General features: G+C 47.9%; 1 protein-coding gene across 1 annotated transcript; it reads right to left on the reverse strand.

The window, feature by feature from the left end:
- Positions 1-32: 32 nt before the first annotated feature.
- On the reverse strand, positions 33-16,685 carry LOC307185156 (uncharacterized protein). The gene is made up of 2 exons (XM_079918995.1): positions 4,771-16,685; positions 33-4,686 (listed from the first exon to the last, which is right to left on the reverse strand). The coding sequence occupies exon 1, from the start codon at positions 15,564-15,566 to the stop codon at positions 13,644-13,646; it is 1,923 nt and encodes a 640-aa protein (XP_079775121.1). The 5' UTR covers positions 15,567-16,685; the 3' UTR covers positions 33-4,686; positions 4,771-13,643.
- Positions 16,686-16,713: the final 28 nt, after the last annotated feature.

Below are 16,713 nucleotides of genomic sequence, written 5' to 3' on the forward strand. Positions count from 1 at the left end.
ATACCAAATTCCCGTGAGCTTTGCTGAGAAGACCTCAGCAGTGCATCAAAGCATCCCTTTGATGCAATGTGAATAAGGTTTAAAACAGTTATTAATGTGGCTAGTAACTGACTGCAGTTTGGGAAATCCTACACTTGATTTCTTGGTTTCTTCCACGTCTAGCTGTCTTTGACGTGTGAGGTGCTTAGACGAAAGTCAGTGTGCTCTCTTCAGGTCAGTCTTAATCTATAACCTGTGTTATACATGTGCCTCATTAAGGACAAATTGCTAGTTCCAGATGGGGAATTTGGAGCAGGCTCTTTTTTCTCTAAATGAATGGGGCTCTACTCCAAGAACACAGACTTCACATATATGGGTATAAACACATACATACACCAAAGTCAAGTCACTTTCTATCCCTCTATTCACTGTTTAGGCCCTGAAGGTATTGTTTACAGCCGGACACTTGGCTTGCAGGGAAGAATCTCATCCACCTGAGATCTTAGGCACAGTGCCTCCAATCCCCTCCTCTCTTTCTGTTAAATTTCTGCAAAGGCAGGAAGTACCAGAGTGATGCAGAGGTTGGCTGGAAGGTTGAGAAGAGGCCCCAAAGATGTAGGGCTTAGGATGACCCTGAAGAAGAGATGGGGTTTGGGCAGTCGGCATGGAAGCTAGAGAAAATTCCAACTGGGCAAGGAAGGAGTGGGCACTATAAATGGGGGACAGGGAAAAGACTGGAACACAGGGTTTGGACTGGGAAGCAAAGAAGATGGTATAAGACAGGTTCAAGGGGTGGGTTAGAGAGAGCCTGATGGCCCACTAAATCTTTTAAGCTCCACTCTGTGCCACTCACATGCTACAAAAGGATTTATTTCAGTGTGAGGTAAGATGTAAGTGCTACTTTAAGAATTTAACTGAACCAAAATGACCTGGGGACCAGGATGCTAGTCTACTGTTATAGGTACTGTTCTCCTGGGGAAAAAAGCCAACATAAAATGGTGCATTAGTCTGTTTGGGCTGCCATAATAGAATACTAGAGACCGGAGGCTTGAACAACAGATATTTCCTTTCTCGCAGTTCTGGAATTTTGCAGTCTAAAATCAAGATGCCAGCAGAGTTGCTTTCTTCTGAGGCCTCTCTTCCTGGCTTGCAGACAGCTGCCTTCTCACTGAGTCCTCACATGGTCTTACCTGTGTGTGTGCATGGACAGAGAGAGGCCGCTGATGTCTCTATCTTCTTATAAGAACACGAGTCCAGTCTGATTAGGGCTTCACCATTATGACTTTATTTAACCTTAATTACCTCCTTAAAGACCCTATTTCTTAATACAGTCACATTAGAAGTGAGGGCTTAACTCAGGAATTGGCAGGGGCGGGGTGTTTCTGCCCTATGTGAGAGGGTTGGGAATGGCACAGAGCACATCCCGCTGAAGGCTGTGCCTGTGTTGCCCTTCCCACCTTTTCCAGTGGTAAGATATAGGCAGAGAGGGAAGAGCGTTCTAGAACAGGCTTCATGACTTGCTTCAGTTCAAACCTATTCAAACCCAAGGACAAGCATTCACTCTTGTGGATCAGCACAGCTTACCAGATTTTCAGGGGTTGGGGGAGAGTTTAAAGCCCAAATAAAGTGTTAATATCTCGTTGGCCAGGGGCACAAGCCGCCCACACAGTGTGGGCAGGTAGCTCCCTCAGCATCCAAACTCCCTCTGTGGGGAAATGAAACCCCCGGGGTCATTTGGAGGAAAGGTGCAGTTCCAATACACCCATACAAAGGGAGTAGCGTCATAAGATTTATTACTTTCAAAAATAGATAACTAATGAGAACCTACTGTATAGCACAGGGAACTCTACTCAATGCTCTGTGGTGACCTAAGTGAGAAAGAAATCTAAAAAGGAGGGGTATATGTATACGTGTAACTGATTCACTTTGCTGTACAGCAGAGACTAACACAACATTGTAAAGCAGCTATGCTCCAACAAAAATTAATTTAAAAAATAAAAAAAAATGATTTATTACTTATATATCCCAGAAGCAAAGGGACACAGTGAGCCGGGGGAAGGGCAGTCTTCCACCCCAGGTCACAAGCCAGCAGGAGCTAGAGCGGGGTAGCAAGCACCTAGTCCTTACAAGGTGATTGGGGCAGAGGCTACTAACTTTTCACAGGCTTAACTCTAAGTGGTTATTTTTTTTTTAACATCTTTATTGGAGTATAATTGCTTTACAATGGTGTGTTAGTTTCTGCTTAATAACAAAGTGAATCAGTTACACATATACATATGTTCCCATATCTCTTCTCTCTTGTGTCTCCCTCCCACCCTCCCTATCCCACCCCTCTAGATGGTCACAAAGCCCCAAGCTGATCTCCCTGTGCTATGCAGCTGCTTCCCACTAGCTATTTTACGTTTGGTAGTGTATATATGTCCATGCCACTCTCTCACTTTGTCACAGCTTACCCTTCCCCCTCCCCATATCCTCAAGTCCATTCTCTAGTAGGTTTGTGTCTTTATTCCTGTCTTACCCCTACGTTCTTCACGACCTTCTTTTTTTTTTCCCTTAGATTCCATATATATGTGTTAGCATACGATATTTGTTTTTCTCTTTCTGACTTACTTCACTCTGTAGAACAGACTCTAGGTCCATCCACCTCACTACAAATAACTCAATTTCGTTTCTTTTTATGGCTGAGTAATATTCCATTGTATATATGTGCCACATCTTCTTTATCCATTCATCTGTTGATGGACACTTAGGTTGCTTCCATGTCTTGGCTATTGTAAATAGAGCTGCAATGAACATTTTGGTACATGACTCTTTTTGAATTATGGTTTTCTCAGGGTATATGCCCAGTAGTGGGATTGCTGGGTCGTATGGTAGTTCTATCTGTAGTTTTTTAAGGAACCTCCATACTGTTCTCCATAGTGGCTGTATCAATTTACATTAAAAACTTTTATTTAAAACCCGCTTAGCTCTAAATTTTTAAAAAATTTTATTTATTTATGTTTTTTGGCCACACAGTGTGGCATGCAGAACTTCCCTGACCAGGGGTCGAACCCATGCCCGCTGCAGTGGAAGCTCAGAGTCTTAACCACTGGACCACCAGGGAAGCCCACTCAGTGGTTATATTAAAAGGTTCCACCGGGGAAGGCAAAGCAGGAACCTGTGGGGATACCCTAAACCTATCTAAAAGTCCAGACTCTGAACTTTTGGTGTTAGTAGGGTCACCATACTGTAAAATGCCTCGGCAGCCACTCAGAAAAACAAAATTTTTTCCTCAAAGTTGTTTTTCTCATCACACCTTTCTAGTTTTGACCCTCTTGCATTATTATCCTAGCTAGGACAGGAGGTGACATGATGCAGCTGCAGGAAGGGCTTGGGGGAAAAAAGCTCAGTGAGGGCAGCCTGGAGCAGAGTAAGATAGATCCTGGGTGAAATCCCAGCTTCACCACTAGCTGTGTGACCTTGGGCAAGTGACCTCACCTCTCTGAGCTTCCATTAAAAAAAAATTTCCATTATCAAAAATTTTAAACAGAAAAATAGAAAGAGAATACAATGAACACTTATACATCCGCCCAGATTCAACAAGTCTAAACTCTGCCATATTTGCTTCAACTAAGCCACTTTAAAGTAAATTACAAACGCTAAGGACCATCGTCCCTAAATACTTTAGCATTTGTGTCCAACAAAAGAGAACATTTTCCCCATAACCACAAAACTATTACGCCTCAAAAAAACAGTTCCCTGGGACTTCCCTGGCGGTCCGGTGGTAAAGAATCCACCTTCCAATGCAGGGGACTCGGGTTCGATCCCTGGTCAGGGAACGAAGATCCCACATGCTGCAGGGCAACTAAGCCCACGTGCCACAACTACTGAGCTCCCACGCCTCAACTAGAGAGCCCGTGTGCCGCAAACTACAAAGCCCACACACCCTGGAACCCACGCGCCACAACTAGGGAGAGAAAACCCGCACGCCACAACTAGAGAGAAGCCCGAGCCCACACGCTGCAACAAAAGATCCCGCATTGCCACAACTAAGACCTGACGCAGCCAAGAAAATAAAAAAATAAAATAAATAAATATTAAAAAAACAATTCCCTTATATATATATATTATTTAATATTCTGGCCATATTGAAATTTCCCCAATTGTTCCCAAATTATATTTTACAGATGGTCCATTCACACCAAGATCCAATCAGAGACCTTGCATTGCGTTTGGTCATTATGGATCTTAAATCACTGAGTTCCCATTCTGCTCATCTGTAAAATGGGAAAAGAATAATACACACCTCACAGGGTACACAAATTAGACATAATACATGTTAAGGGGTTAGGCTAGTGCATCCAAAAAAGTACACTATTATTATTAGCTTCCTTACTGGACTTGTTCTGCTCAAGGCAGCAGTGCATTGGGATGGAGTGTCTTGAGATGTCAATAGCATGGGCTAGAGATAATGAGGCAACAGGTCCCAGCATCCTCAGGGATGTAGACCCACAAGCTGCATTTTGCCCAGCCCTGGCCTGGGGATGGAGGGAACGAGTCTCACCTTGACCACCTTCAGCACCCCCGATTCCTGGTCCAGCCCATGCTCCCCCTGGAAGCTCTGCTCCCTCAGGAACTGCTCCACGGTCTGCACAGTCTCCAACACCTCTTTTTTCCACTTCTGGCTGGGATGCAGGCAGTGAGCCACGAAGGAGTTCAGCCTGGAAGCTGGGGTGACAAAGAGCTCCGGGGGCACTGCCATCTCTGTCTTGAGAGTACCACTGGTGGCTAGATATATACCCACACACCTACCCAGCTCCTGGCACACACACTCTTCTTTAAGGGGACTCCTCCTCAGCTGACCTCCAGCACCCTGTGGAATAAAGGACCAGAGTGAAGAGGAAACAAGGGGTGTCTGGCTGACCAGGGGATCCTCTTCCTGGAGGCCATTCACTGCAGCTGGGGTACCAAGGGACACTGGGTGAAACCACCTTAACAGGCGGGGCTTTTAGTCACCCTTTCTGCTGTAGGTTTCGTTTCTCACCTCTTAGTTTCCCTTTTACAACTTGGAAACTGAAACTGGCTTGAGGATGGCCCTGGGAAAGACAACTCCCCCAGGAGATGGGAGTTGGATGGTATCCACCAATCCCATCCCCACAAGCTTGTCACCCAAAACAGGCTCAGTAAGAGCAGGCACTCGCTGGAGGTTGGGCTGAACTGTGGGAATTCTAGGGTTCCGCAGAACAAACTCTGGAATTCCAGTCTGCCCTTTGCCAGACTCTTAACCTCTCTGACCCTCACAGAAATAATCCTTAAAATGGGTTTAAGAATAATACCTACCCCATAGGTTGTGTGGATTAAGCAAGAGAACATTTAGCAGAGAAAACATTAAGTAAATGCAAGTATTGTTATTCGTTCACTGTACATCTATTGAGTGCTGGCTGGGTGCCAGACATTGTGCGAAGAAGACAATGTAAGACGTGGTTCCTGCCCCAGGGGCTCCCAGAGCAGTGGGGGAGACAGAGGAGACACAGAGAGTCCAGTGTCCTGTGTACTAGGAGAAAAGAGGGCACAGAAACTTGGTGGAAATTCAGGCAGAAGAGTTTCTTTGGGGTCACCTGTGGTGTCAGTGAACACCTGCTTGAGATGAGTCTTAAAAGACTGGGAATGCGGCCACGAGACAGAGGGCACAAGACCGGATAAGGCTGAGAAGTGTGAACCATCCTGCTATGTGCCAGGACTCGGCTGTCAGATCCACGTTGGCATGGAGGGCAGGGAGGGGAGAGGGGAGAGCTGTGCCTGGACAGGTGAGCAGGGATTGAAACTCGGAATGCCATTCATTCATTCATTCAACAAACATTTGTTGAGTGCCCGCTATGTGCCAGGCAGGTGTCCTGGGGATACAGCAGTGAATAGGCAAAATTCTCGGACTGCAGAGAGCTAACACTCTAATGGTGGAGACAGATAATAAACAGGATAAATAAGTAACATTATAATAATTAAGATGGTGATAAGTGCTAATCAGGAAAATAAAGCAGGGAAAGAGGTTAAAAGGTACTGACTACGTGTGTCGGGGGGGTGAGAAGTGGCAATGTTCAGGGGTTCAGTCTCAAGAAAGGTGGCTAGGGAAGGTCTGAAAAGCAAAGACATGCATTTGAGCAAAGACATGAAGGAGGCGAAGAGTGAGCGGTATGTATGTCAGAGGGAAGAATGAGAGAAAGTGGGACTTCCCTGGTGGTCCAGTGGGTAAGACTCCATTCTCCCAATGCAGGGGGCCCAGGTTCGATCCCCGATCGGGGAACTAAATTCCACATGCATGCCGCAGCTAAGAGTCTGTATGCGGCAACTAAGAAGTCCACACGCCCCAACGAAAGATCCCGTGTGCCGCGACTGAGACCCGGCTCAGCCAAAAATTTAAAAACAATAAAATAAATAAAAACAATTAAAGAAGAATGGGAGAAGGAACAGCAAGTGCAAAGGCCCTGTGGCGGCAGTATGCCTGGTGGGATTGAGGAATAGCAGTGTGACTGGAATGGAATGATCAAAGGGGGAGAGTGGGAGGGGATGAGGTTTGAGTACAAGGGTAGGGGGCAAATTGTGTAGGATCTTGAAGACTACTAAGACTTTGGCTTTTACTCTGATTGAAATGGGGAGCCACTGGGGAGTTCCAAGCAGAAGAGGGACATGGATGGACTTTCATTTTAACGGTATCACACTGGCTGTTCTTGGGAAGATTGGATTAAAAGCAGAGGGTGGGGAGTGGAGGTGAGAGCAGAAGCAGGAATTCAGTTAAGAAGCTACTACAACAGTCCAGGCAAGAGATGTGGCGCCTTGGATCAGAATGGTAGCAGTGAAAGGTAGGGAGAAGTGGTATGATTCAATTTTCTTATTATGGAAAATTTCAAACATGAACAAAAGTAGAATACTACAATGAACCTCCACGTACCATCCCCCATCTTCAACCATTATCGACCTGTAGACAGTTTTTTAAATGTTTATTCAGGTCTTCTGCCCATTTTAATTTTTATTGGCCACCCGGCACGCAGGATCTTAGTTCCCCAACCAGGGATTGAACCCATGCCCCCTGCAGTAGAAGCACAGAGTCCTAACCACTGGACCACCAGGGAAGTCCCAACCTACAGACAATCTTGTTTCAATGATATCTCCATCCACATCTCCCCTCCTGTATTATTTGGAAGTGAATCCCAGACCTCATATCATTTCACTGGCTATATTTTGAGTATAAACAGGTCTTGCTAAAGGATAGAGTGTGATGTGAGAGAAAAATTAGAGTCAAGGACCACTCTAAGGCTTTTGGCCTTAGCACTGGAAGGATAGAATTGTCCTTAACTGAGAAGGGAAAGACTGGGCCAGGGCACAGTGTAGGCATGAAGGTCGGGAGTTCGGCTTTGGAAGCAAACTTGAGTGTCTAATGAGATCTGAGTTGGCTAGGGAATTGCATATTTGAGTCTGGATTTCAGGGACGAAGTCTGGGGTTGAGATACAAATGACCAGCATAGATATATTTAAAGCCATGAGGCTGGGTGGGTTCACCAAGGGAGCGAGTATAGAGCAAGGCAAGAAAAGGACCAGTGACTGGGCCCTGAAACACTTAAGAGTATTAAGTGATTGGGGAGAGGCAAGCATCCGGCAAACAAGAATGCGAAGGAGTAGCCAGGGAGGTGGAAGAAAAATCCGGAGTGTGTTTTGATAGCCAAGTGGAAACATTCTTCTAGGAAAGAGAAAGTGATCCACTGGGTCACATATGAGGTGAATCTGCGCTGACTTTGTCCTGAGGGCAGTGGCAAATCAGAAGAGCGACCAGAGGTGAAATGACCATTCTGGAAAGATTGGTCTGGCTGCTTCTGTGGGGAGGAAGGATTGCAGGGGGCAGGGGTAGATATGTAGGGAGAGGTGTCAGGACACTGTACAGTGATCCAGGTGAGAGGGAAGGTGACCCGGACTTGGCTGGAGAAGGGATGGGATTCTAGGTCTACCTTGGGGGAAGGGTGAACAGGACTTGGTGACTACAGGTAGGAGGTGAGGGAGAAGACAGGATGGCTATCAGCTCTCTGGCTTGGGTACCTGGGTAATGGATGGAGGGTACTATTAACAAAGGGAGGAAGATACAAGGAGGAGTGGGAAGTGGGGAGGTCTACAAGGGTAGCTGTTTAAGCCAGAGAGCTTAAAATAGTTGTCCACATTGCCTAATGCTTCCGATAAGTTCAGGAATATAGGTCTGAGAAGCACCCAAGAGGCTACTGGTGATCATTGTGGGTGAAATGTAAGGGAGAGCTGGGAGCAGAAGCCAGATCTTAGGTGCGGGGTTGAAGAGTAAGTTGGGTGAGGAGGATGGAGACCAGGAGTGTAGATAACACTTTCAAGAACTTTGTCGTGAAAGGGAGGAGAAAGACCAGGTGTTAGCTGGAGGAAGTGGTGGGGTGGAGGGTGTTTGTTGTCTTAAATACCATTTGGGGGGGAAAAAAAAACCCTCAATCATGACACGTTTCAATTTAAACTCTCCAACTGGCTAACCCCAAACGGAAAGAATCACATTTCTAATTACATAAATTCTAAAAGTCTCCATATTTTCAAAGTTTGGTAGTGCCTGGTCCTTAAACAGTCCTATATTATAACTGTTTAAAGAGCAGTGGCAATTTCGCAAACCAAAGTCAACAATAAAGTGAGATTCCAAACATTTGTCCTATGTTTATAATGACAGATAATGAGCTTCAAGGCAATGTAAAAGTTGTTCAAACAAAAGTTATTCAAACATTCAGACCTTACATCTTAGTTTAAAACATTTTTTTGAAGCATAATTGATTTACAACACTATATCAGTTTCAGGTGTACAACATTGTTATTCAATATTTTTACAGGTTATACTCCATTTAAAGTTATTATAGGCACTTCCCTGGTGATCCAGTGGTAAAGAATCTGCCTTCCAATTCAGGGGACACAGGTCTGATCCCTGGTCGGGGAACTAAGATCCTACAGGTGGCAGGGCAAGTAAGCCCGCACGCCACAACTGCTGAGCCCATGTGTCCTGGAGCATGCAGGCCACAACTAGAGAGAAACCTCCACACCACAACGAAGAGCCCACGTGCTGCAATGAAAGATCCCGCACACCTCAATGAAGATCCTGCGTCTCGCAACAAGACCCAATGCAGCCAAAAATAAATTAAATAAATAAATAAATAATAAACCTTTGAAAAACTAAAGTTATTATAATATATTGGCTCTATTCCCTGTGCTGTACAATATGTCCTTGGAGCTTATCTATTTTATACACAGTAGTTTGTACCTCTTAATCCCGTCCTCCTATTTTGCCTCTCCCCACTTCCTTCTCCCCACTGGTAGCCACCACTTTGCTCAATAGACCTTACATATTAGTTTTGATTCATTTCATTATTCATTTTCATGAGATATCTGGGAGTTCAGCAGCTTTCAAGATTTGGAAAGGGGGAATTCCCTGGCAGTCCAGCGGTTGGGACTCTGGGCTTTCACTGACAGGGACCAGGGTTCAATCCCTGGTCTGGTATTTAGGAATCTGCAGGCCTCGCAGTGTGGCCAAAAAAGAAAAAAAAAAACGATTTATAAAGGGAACATGGGGCTTCCCTGGTGGCGCAGTGGTTGGGAGTCCGCCTGCCGATGCAGGGGACATGGGTTCGTGCCCCAGTCCGGGAAGATCCCACACACCGCGGAGCGGCTAGGCCCATGAGCCATGGCTGCTGAGACTGCGCGTCCGGAGCCTGTGCTCTGCAACAGGAGAGGCCACAACAGTGAGAGGCCCGCGTACCACAAAAAAAAAAAAAAAGGGGAACATGCAGTCGATTGTGTATTGGTTTTATGGTTTATAGAAATGCCATGCAGTTGGGCACATGTCTATGGCGGTGGGGGAAGAGCTAGTAGTTAGGAAGGGTGTGGGCTGGGTTTTAGGAAGGAGGAAGATGCATAAAGATGGGTTTTCTCTTAGCTTGTGTTCCTCCAAATGCAGAGCCTGAGACAAGGATTTGCATGAGACTTGTTTTGGGAAATGATCCCAAGGGACAGGTGTGGGGGATTGAGAAGGAGGAAAAAACAGTCCAAGAAATATCATGAAATTGATCACTACTGTGGGCAGCTGAGCTTTGATCCCACTGGGGACCCTCTAAGGAGCAATGCAGAACATGCCTCAAAATTATCCACCTGAGAGGTGGAGGAGGGGAGTATGCACTCACTGCACTCGCTGGTTCCTGTCTTTCAATGGGCCAAGGCTTACCCCCGGGGTGTTAGCTCCCTGGAACTTCCATATTTGCTCAGAATTACTTGGAAGGCTTGTTAAGACACAGATTGCTGAGTCCCACTTCCAGAGAACCTAACTCAGGTAATTCTGGGCTAGCTGCTGAGAATTTTTATTTCAAAGAGGTTCCCAGATGATGTTGATTCTGCTGGTCTGGGGTCCATACTTTTGAGAATCAATAACTTAGAGGTTTGAACTTTGAATGGTGACAACATGGGGGAGAAGGAAAGTTGACTCAAAGTCATGGAGTTGTGAGCCAGCATTCAGTGTTCTGGAATTGCAAGTGTTTGGCCACGTCTGGTATGTTTTGAGCACTCTCAAAGGAGAGACTGAGAGGTCAGCAAGAGCTAAATGGTCAAGAACCCTGAATGCCAAGCAAAGGAACTTGAACTTGATTCTGTAGGTAATAGGAGCCATTGGAGAATTTAAAGCAGGGGAGGATTCTGTTTCTATTTGTGCTTCAGAAAGAGCACAGTGGTCTGGGTAGAAAGGGGTGAGCTAGGGGGACATGACCATAGAAGTCTACAGAATGAACAGCCTGATCTTGGCACTCGTGGGGATGTGGGGCCTCTCTTAACGAGCATGATGGTGTCACAATCCTTGATGTGCAATCTGAGAAGCTATTGATTCCACAGTTTCTGGCCCTGGGACCCTCCATGTAAGGTCCTCCAGCCTCTTCAACCTTCTCTTTCAAGTCGTGGATGGAGTCATCAGGGTCAATGGCATAAGGCTTGCCCTGGCCACTGGAGTCCTTCATGAAGACCTGGATCTCAGGAGGGAAGGTCTCCAGCACCTGGAGGCTCCTGAAAGGAGAGACAGTGGTGTCCACTGGGGCCACATGTCCTCTTGTTTTCATAGTTTTGCCTTTCCCAGAATGTCATATGGTTGGAATCATCCAGTGTGTAGTCTTTTCAGACCGGTTTCTTTCAACTAGCAATATGCATTTAAGCTTCTTCCATGGCTTTTCATACATCACCACTCACAGTAACAAATTATTTTTTTCTTGTGATGAGAGCTTTTAAGATCTACTCTCTTAGCAACTTTCAAATACACAACAATATTGTTAGCTATAGTCACTACACTATACATGACATCCCCAGGACTTATTTATCTTATAACTTGAAGTTTGTACCTTTGGACCACTTTCAGCTAGCTATTTCACCCACCTCCCACCTCTGGCAACCAGTCTATTCTATGTATCTGTGAGTTGTTTCTTCTTTTTTTTAAAGAGTCCACATATAAGTGATCTCATACAGTATTTATGTTTTGCCCTCTGACTTAATGCACTTAGCATAATGCCCTCAAGGTCTATCTGTGTTGTCACAAATGGCAGATTTCCTTCTTTTCATGTGGCTGAATAAAATTCCATTATCTATCTATCTATCTATCTATCTATCTATCTATATCTATCTATCTATCTATCTATCATCTATCTATATCTATATGTCACATTTTCTTTATCCATTCACCTGTTGGACACTTAGTTGTTTCCTAGTCTTGCTTTGCCTATTTTATTTTATTTTTTTACACACGCTGCATGACATGCGGGCCTTAATTCCCTGACCAGGGATCAAACCCATGCCCCCTGCAGTGGAAGTGTGGAGTCTTAACCACTGCACCACCAGGGAAGTCCCCTGCTTTGCCTATTTTAGAATCAGATTATTTGTTTTTGTTTGTTTGTTTGTTTTTTGCTATGGAGTTGTTTGAATTCCTTATAGATTTTGGATATTAACCTCTTATCATACATGTGGTTTGCAAATATTTTTTCCCATTCCTAGGTTGCCTTTTCATTTTGTTGATTGTTTCTTTTGCTCTCCAGGAGCTTTTTAGTTTGATGTAGTCCCATTGGTTGCTTTTTGTTTTTGTTGCTTGTGGTTTTGTTGTCATACCCAAAAAATCATCACCAAGACCAATGTTAAGGAGCTTTCTCTTTATGTTCTCTTCTAGGAGTTTTACAGTTTCAGGGCTTACATTTAAGTCTTTAATCCATTTCAAGTTAATTTTTACAAATGGTGTAAGATAGGGGTCCACTTTCTTTGTTTTGCATGTGGGTATCCAGTTTTGCCAACACCATTTACTGAAGAGACTATCTTTTCCCTGTTGAGTATTCTTGGATCCCTGTCAATTAGTTGCCCGTATGTGTGTGGATTTATTTCTCGGCTCTTGATTCTGTTGCATTGGTGTATGTGTCTGTTTTCATGCCAGTACCATACTATTTTGATTACTCTAGCTTTGTAGTATAATTTGAAATCAGGAAAAGTGTTGCCTCCAGCTTTGTTCTTCTTTCTCAGGGTTGCTGTGGCTTTTGAAGTCTATTGCAGTTCCATACGAATTTTAGGATTGTTTTTCCTATTTATGTAAAAAATGTCATGGGAATTTTGATAGGGATTGCACTGGATCTGTAGATTGCTTTAGGTTGTATGGACATATACTCTCTGAGTGAGATGTGCATGTAAATGATTTGCCTAAGACTTATTAAAGCAAAATGAAAAAGTCAAAGAAACTGCTACATTAGAAAATACTAAACGTGTAGAGTATGGGCGGCTGGTGTGTGCTCGGGATGACCCAGCCCCCTCCAGGCCAGAGAGGTGGGTGGGAAGTAGCAATTACAACAGACAAGGATGACCCTCCCTGTTTACCCCTCCCTCTGGGCCCATTTTATTTCGGGCTGCATCGTTTAAACTCAAAACACACTTTTAATATAGGGCCCTTGTAGCCATCTTGTTGTGCTACTCTTCACAACCCATGAGCAGGGTCACAGGAAACTGTCAACAGGTCTGGCTTTCCATGTTACCACTCATACAAGCCAGTGCTTTTCCACACTTGATCTACAGATCACAGACACGTGAGGATTATGCAAAAGAACAAGAACAAAGCTTTATTGTAAGTTTCACATCGAAACAGGGTCCACACGAGGCCCAGCCTGGGAGGAGGTGGACACTGATGGCCTCGCCGCAAAGTTATTGGCTCAGGCCAACTTCCTCCTCTTAAACCCCAAGGTAATGAATGGAGACCTGGAGGAGAATGACTTGGTCGATGGCCCAGTGGTTTTTTGTCCAGCCACGCCCTGGGCAGGTGATGAGGGGGCCCTAAGAGCAAGGCTGCACCTTGCTGTGCCCACTGTGGAGCTGAGGCTGATAGGAATAGAGGCCGGAACCGACACACCCCTAAAGTCAGCCTTGGCTGGGCATGGGCTGCACCCTCCGCTGGAAGTAGGGGGGCCCTGCCTGGGTGCGCCCCCAGGGATGTGATGTAAGATGGGGGCAGCAGTGCCTCCAAACCTAGGCTTCTTCTTAGGGCTGGGTCCCGTGGTCACCATGGGGTGGCTCTGGTGAGGAGGGCCCCAGGAGTTCAGGCCCACGCTGCCCCCATTGCTGTGTGTGGTGCTCGGGGGCCCCCTCTTTCATGATGTCACTCTGAGAGCTGCAAACATGCAGCTCAGATCATCTAGGGCAGCCGCTCTGCTCCCAAAACCCAGCTGTGTGCTGGCATGGGTGCCCACGGTGGAATTTCTGGATGATGAACACCCAGAAGATGCTTGTGCGGGGCCGCCCGAAGCTGGGGGGCCGGGAGCAGAGGCAAAGGCTGGGGCTTTCCGTTTCCTCTTCTGGGGAGAGCTGCCACAGGCGGTGGTTCCTCGCTGCTGCCAATCAGGGCCCCCAGGGATGTGCATTAAGATGGGGGCAGTAGTGCCTCCAAACCTAGGCTTCTTCTTAGGGCTGGGTCCCGTGGTCACCATGGGGTGGCTCTGGTGAGGAGGGTCCCAGGAGTTCAGGCCCACGCTGCCCCCATTGCTGTGTGTGGTGCTCGGGGGCCCCCTCTTTCTTGATGTCACTCTGAGAGCTGCAAACATGCAGCTCAGATCATCTAGGGCAGCCGCTCTGCTCCCAAAACCCAGCTGTGTGCTGGCATGGGTGCCCACGGTGGAATTTCTGGATGATGAACACCCAGAAGATGCTTGTGCGGGGCCGCCCGAAGCTGGGGGGCCGGGAGCAGAGGCAAAGGCTGGGGCTTTCCGTTTCCTCTTCTGGGGAGAGCTGCCACAGGCGGTGGTTCCTCGCTGCTGCCAATCAGGGCCCCCAGGGATGTGCATTAAGATGGGGGCAGTAGTGCCTCCAAACCTAGGCTTCTTCTTAGGGCTGGGTCCCGTGGTCACCATGGGGTGGCTCTGGTGAGGAGGGTCCCAGGAGTTCAGGCCCACGCTGCCCCCATTGCTGTGTGTGGTGCTCGGGGGCCCCCTCTTTCTTGATGTCACTCTGAGAGCTGCAAACATGCAGCTCAGATCATCTAGGGCAGCCGCTCTGCTCCCAAAACCCAGCTGTGTGCTGGCATGGGTGCCCACGGTGGAATTTCTGGATGATGAACACCCAGAAGATGCTTGTGCGGGGCCGCCCGAAGCTGGGGGGCCGGGAGCAGAGGCAAAGGCTGGAGTTTTCGGTTGCCTGTGCTGGGGAGAGCTGCCGAGGTCCCCGATGGCATAGGTCTCACCCCGCAGCGCTCTGTTGATGCGCCGGAACGCTGCTTCCTTTTCGGAGTCTAGGTCTTCGGCGGTGACCCGGAAACCCGGCTCAGGAGCTGGAGGCAGCCTCAGAGGCTCCCCTCGCCTGTGCGGCAGCAGAGGAATCCTGCGTTTTCGGGGCCTGGGACTGTCAGATGTGCGGGAGCCCTTCCTCCAGGGCCCTTTCTGCCCTCTTGCTGTCTCTGCATTTTTGTCAGGCTGGCTTTTCCTCTGGTAAACCACCGGAGCTGCAGAGGGCGATGGAGGGCCCTCCTCGCCCCCTGTCTTCGCAGACTTCTGGGGCAGCCCTTGCGGTATGGCGGGACCCCTCCTTCTCTTCACTGGCGGGAAACCTCGGGTGGAGCTATATGAGCTGGTGATGGCGTTTCTTTGGGGGCAGGAGCTCATACAAGAGGTCTGTTGTTTCCTGGCAGATCTGTCCTCTGCCCACTTGGCGTGGAGGTCTCTCTTCAGAGGTCCAGGCCTGGGCACGAAGAAAGAGCCCCCCAGGGGCCTAAATGCAGATCGTGCGCCCCCGGTGTCATTGGGGCCGCTTCTCTGGTCTTCGTTCTTCCCTGTGACTGTGGGGACTTCCTCCTGCTTGGCCATCCCTTGCCCGCTCTCTCCCAGGGCCCTCAACACCGTCTTCTCTGTGCTGTAGTTCGGGACACAGCTGGGTGTCGTGGCCGGCACTGGTTGCCCCCGCGCCACACTGACAGTGACTGTGTCCACTGCGGACACTGAGCTGCGGGACGTCGTGGAGGTGCGAGCACCCATCACTGCCTTCTTCCGATGGCCTCGCCTGAAGATGGAGATAAGGATCCCCATAAGGAGTGCAGCGTCTGCGGGATGGTAGAATGGGGTCTCAGAGACTCTGTGGCAAAGCGCAGATGGCAGAGTCACTGGACACTTGTGGGCCGGCCTGCGAGTGGATAGCCGCCCATAGACAGCTGGGTGAGCCGGGCCGGCCACGGGAAGTCGGTGGGCGCGGGGAGCGGGCTGGGGGCAGCCGAAACCTCCTGGCAGGTGCTGGTCCCCCAGTGCCCGGGACGAGGGTGAGGGGCAAGGCCTACCTAAGTAACTGCTCCTAGAGAACTTGAGTGAGGTCGGTCCGTGAATACAGAGCTGGGCTCCGAGCACTCTCCTTCAGCTGCCAACTCGGCCAAAAGCGGAGTGCGCGCTCTTTGGCCTGTTGCCTTTTTATACTCTGAAACCTGTGAGCGAACAATGGGCGTGCGTTGGCGGGGCGCAAAAGTTTAGGGAGGGGTGGCGCATGCGCAGAGTACACGTCAGGCCCTGGGGCGCACAGGTGAGGATGCGCGCCCCTGGACCGTCTAGCGCTTCTGAATCTCCCGGGGGTCTGAGGGCTGGAGGTGTTTGCCTTGAGGGTGATGAGCTTCTTGGCAGGACAGCTGGCCCTTCTCCCCTGGCCGCGCCCCAGTGCTGTCGGGGTAACTAACTGTACTGGACGGGATCCCCGCCCAGCAAAGTGGGGCAAGGTCGCTGTCTGTGCAGCTCCCACAAGAGGCGGCAGCTTTGGCAGCAGCGCCTCTGCGTCCTCCTGCCCTTTCCCCTGGCGGCACTGGAGGGGAGTCGCTAAGAACGGAAGTGCCCACACCATCCAGATCCTGCTGGGTGACACCTGAAGTGGTGGCCAGGGCTGGCTGAGAGGGCCATACTTACCATATGACCCAAAAACCCACTCCTAGGCAATTAACCAAGAGAAAAACTTTTCACAAAACACATATGTGAATGTTTTAGCTATCTTGTCCACAATTCCTAAATATAGGACTATTGAGGTTATCCAATTTTCTTGAGTTTGTCATTTTTTAATTGTTCTTGGAATAACACTATGTATACGTATTGTTTCACAGTCTAGAGTTAATATTTTACCAATTAAATAAAATTCAGAAGGCTTACACATCCATATAGATTCTTTTACCTTCCACTCTTTGTTATAGCTGTCATATGTGTC

Source organism: Stenella coeruleoalba, assembly GCF_951394435.1.
Source record: "Stenella coeruleoalba genome assembly, chromosome: 3".
Lineage (NCBI taxonomy): Eukaryota > Metazoa > Chordata > Mammalia > Artiodactyla > Delphinidae > Stenella > Stenella coeruleoalba.